General features: G+C 37.1%; 1 protein-coding gene across 1 annotated transcript; it reads right to left on the bottom strand.

Moving 5' to 3' along the window:
• Positions 1–230: 230 nt before the first annotated feature.
• On the bottom strand, positions 231–2,854 carry LOC129579959 (uncharacterized). The gene is made up of 3 exons (XM_055470152.1): positions 2,615–2,854; positions 2,230–2,359; positions 231–1,953 (listed from the first exon to the last, which is right to left on the bottom strand). The coding sequence occupies exons 2-3, from the start codon at positions 2,332–2,334 to the stop codon at positions 703–705; spliced, it is 1,356 nt and encodes a 451-aa protein (XP_055326127.1). The 5' UTR covers positions 2,335–2,359; positions 2,615–2,854; the 3' UTR covers positions 231–702.
• Between the last annotated feature and the right edge of the window lie 120 nt (positions 2,855–2,974).

The raw sequence follows: 2,974 nt of genomic DNA, 5'->3' as shown, positions 1-2,974 counted from the left end.
TTGTCCCGGACTTTGAAAACAAAATACTCAATGTTTCAAATGAGATCTAATTGGAATGATAATTGTGTGCAATTCCAGCGAAACAGGATTTTCCAAAATGCTTCCATTCTATTTAAGTTTTTTGCCTATTTTTAAAGTTCGGCATATTTCATGGCCGATAGTAAAATTGGCGATAGAAGTTAAACTATGGTAAATGAACAAACAACATAAATGGGAATAAAAAGAGTTCCTTTTTACTGATCGATTCGATCCGAATTTTTATTTCATATGATTGTGATGATTGAATTTCCTTGATTAAATGATATTTCACTGAAATATTATTTTCGTTTATTGTTTTACATTTTTCGTCATGAGTTTATTTTGAACAAACTTCAGTTTGAGTCTGGATTGTGATTAACAAAAATGAACAGAAATAGTGGTAATGTTGAAATTGGCGTCGAATTTTACGATGTATCTATTCAGAGCCAGTACAAGAGACTCTTGTCAAGAGTACATGATTTATTTATATTTGAATATATTTTTTCTTAATTAATTCAATTTTAAATTCGATGTGTTTTTCGGATGGAAATGTGACTGGCTGCTGTTTAGATATTATATTTAAAGTAGAATGTGTTCACCTAAGCTTTCAGACTCATAGCTAAGCAAAAATAGATTCTACTTATTTCATGAAGTTAAATGTATTTGTGATTTTAGGAAGTTGACTTAACGTTCAATCGTAACTCTGCAGATATGGTAATAGCTGTACTTTTTTATTTCACGCCATTCATTGCCCAGCCACTTCTGAAAAGCTTCGTAATCGTTTTCGTTACCGAATGCAACTGTTAGCTTCTTCAGCGATGGGCATTCAGCCACAAAAGAAGCCACTTCATCAGACGGAAAATGGAAATTACCAAAATCCACTTCAACTAATGCTGGCGAAGTAATCTTCAATAGTGCACCCTCTTCACAATGTCCAATCGAAGAAAAAGTCAGCTTGGTAAGTTTTTTGTGCTGGCTGATGAAATTAGTCAACGAATAGTCCAATGCCGTGCCCCATAAATGAAGCCTTTTCACATTTGGAAAACGCACGGTACCGTTTCCAATATCCGACAAGTGTTGAATTGAAGAGAATTTCAAGCTTTCCAGACGCTGTAGATATTTGCTAACGTTCTGAAGGTATTTGGCATCAAAGTGGCCGCCAATGTCCAGAGTTCGTATGTTTGGGTTTAAACGCAGGAGCTCCTCAAAATATTTCTTGTTCAAATGGTTCTTTTCATCAGCTGGAAGGAACAGACTCAAATGCCGAAGTTTCGGCAAATAAACAGCGGTCTCGTTACAATCTGATTCGTTTTGATGGTTAAATTCCAAGCGACGCACTTCCGGGAACCATTTATCGAGTTCCGACAGCTTGCTTCCCAATTTGCAGCTATCAAAACAAAGTGTTTTAACCTGGGTGAACGGCTTCTTCAGATCGTCCAGTGTGCTTGCTTTGCAGCGTTGAAATTTGATTTCGACCAATGAATCGGCACAGTATTCGTTGACATAAGCATCCATATGTTTATCATGTGTGATGTCCAATTTTGTGATCAAATGTCCAAAGCAGCGGAGCAACTTTAATCGGAATGACCGTGGAATTTGAACCGTTGTTGGACACATGTTCCGCTCGATCAGTATGGACTTGTATCTCGAATGGATAAAAATCCATTGTTTCCCATAACGACTCGCGAATACCAAATCCGCTGCTGGTTTCAATTGTTTGTTGGAGTCGGCAACATTCAAGAGATCTATAAGGCGTAGATTCTTGAAAATGTGCTCGAGGCAATCAACATTGACGTCTGTCAACTTTGTGGTGCAAAGGTTGGGATCCGGACCAAGCTTTGCCAGCTTTTCTTCCTCTTCCTCATCCATGCGCCGGCGCAATCTTGTGTAATGAATCTTCGTCGGCTGCTGGGCTGTTTTGTTGGATGCACGTTGCTAAAAATCGAATAAACACGAAATTGTTAGATTTCTGGACCCAAAATCTCAATAAAATATGAAAATTTTGCACACAAATCCATTGATTGTGCATCGACTTTGGTTACAATGTCAATTGAACACAAATTTTGAGGTTAAGTTATGCGTTCACAATATGTGCTCTCTCTCACAATATGTGCATTGAAACAAAGAATACATGAAACTAGTTTGATGGTCAATATAATGTTTCAACTAATCCTTTCTAATTTCCCAAAAAAAAATAATTTTGATTTTTACCACGTCTGCAGACACGGTCTCGGATGTTTTAGATTGTTTATTCGCCGGTGGGTTGGCTCCTTCTGGTTGTCGCTTCCGATCAGCGGCTTCATTCCGATTATCCATTTGTCTGTGAGGTTCTTTCGCCAATCTGAAAGCCAATATTGAGGGATTGAAAGCGTTATTCATTTTGGTTTGGCCTCTCTGTCACTATTGGAATTGCTACGAAAACTGCAATCTTAAATTTGCACAATTTGCATGAAAATGAGTCTAACTTTTCAAATCAATCTCTTTGGAAATAAGAGATGAACTTGACAAAAGAGCTAAAATCGCAATTGAATCAAATTTGAGTCTCAATCCATCCACTTTGAGAACCACTAAATTCAATGTCTAGAACAGTACTTACATTTTCAGAGAAAATAATGCAAAAAAAAAACACGGTAAATTCGCTGGTTTTTGGTGTTAGGCTATAATTTCTTATAGTAAAAACACTTTCCAGTCGATTTGCTAAAGAAATAAATGGGAAAATCAACAATTTCAGAATATTTTTCGTGTTTATGCGATCAAATTGCGGAGCTATGATTACATTTGACACCACATTACGACTTGAATTGATGCGATTGCGAAATAGCGACTCAGTGAAAACGACGCTGTTGCGAAATGTCAATTTGGTGTTACCCGCCACGTCGAAACATTGCCATCGTTGAATACCGTTCAAATTGTCCCGGACTTTGAAAACAAAATACTCAATGTTTCAAATGAGATC

Source organism: Sitodiplosis mosellana, unplaced genomic scaffold (assembly GCF_009176505.1).
Source record: "Sitodiplosis mosellana isolate CC-2019 unplaced genomic scaffold, AAFC_SMos_1.0 Smas_scaffold_6812, whole genome shotgun sequence".
Taxonomy (NCBI): Eukaryota; Metazoa; Arthropoda; class Insecta; order Diptera; family Cecidomyiidae; genus Sitodiplosis; species Sitodiplosis mosellana.
This window is presented reverse-complemented; position numbering and strand designations above follow the sequence as displayed.

Bases quoted from the DNA above. Each gene is read 5' to 3' on its own strand.
- LOC129579959 (XM_055470152.1), bottom strand. From the start codon at position 2,334: ATGGATAATCGGAATGAAGCCGCTGATCGGAAGCGACAACCAGAAGGA. The intron at 1,954-2,229 runs GTAAAAATCAAA...TTCGATTTTTAG, and splicing joins AGACCGTGTCTGCAGACGTG to CAACGTGCATCCAACAAAAC.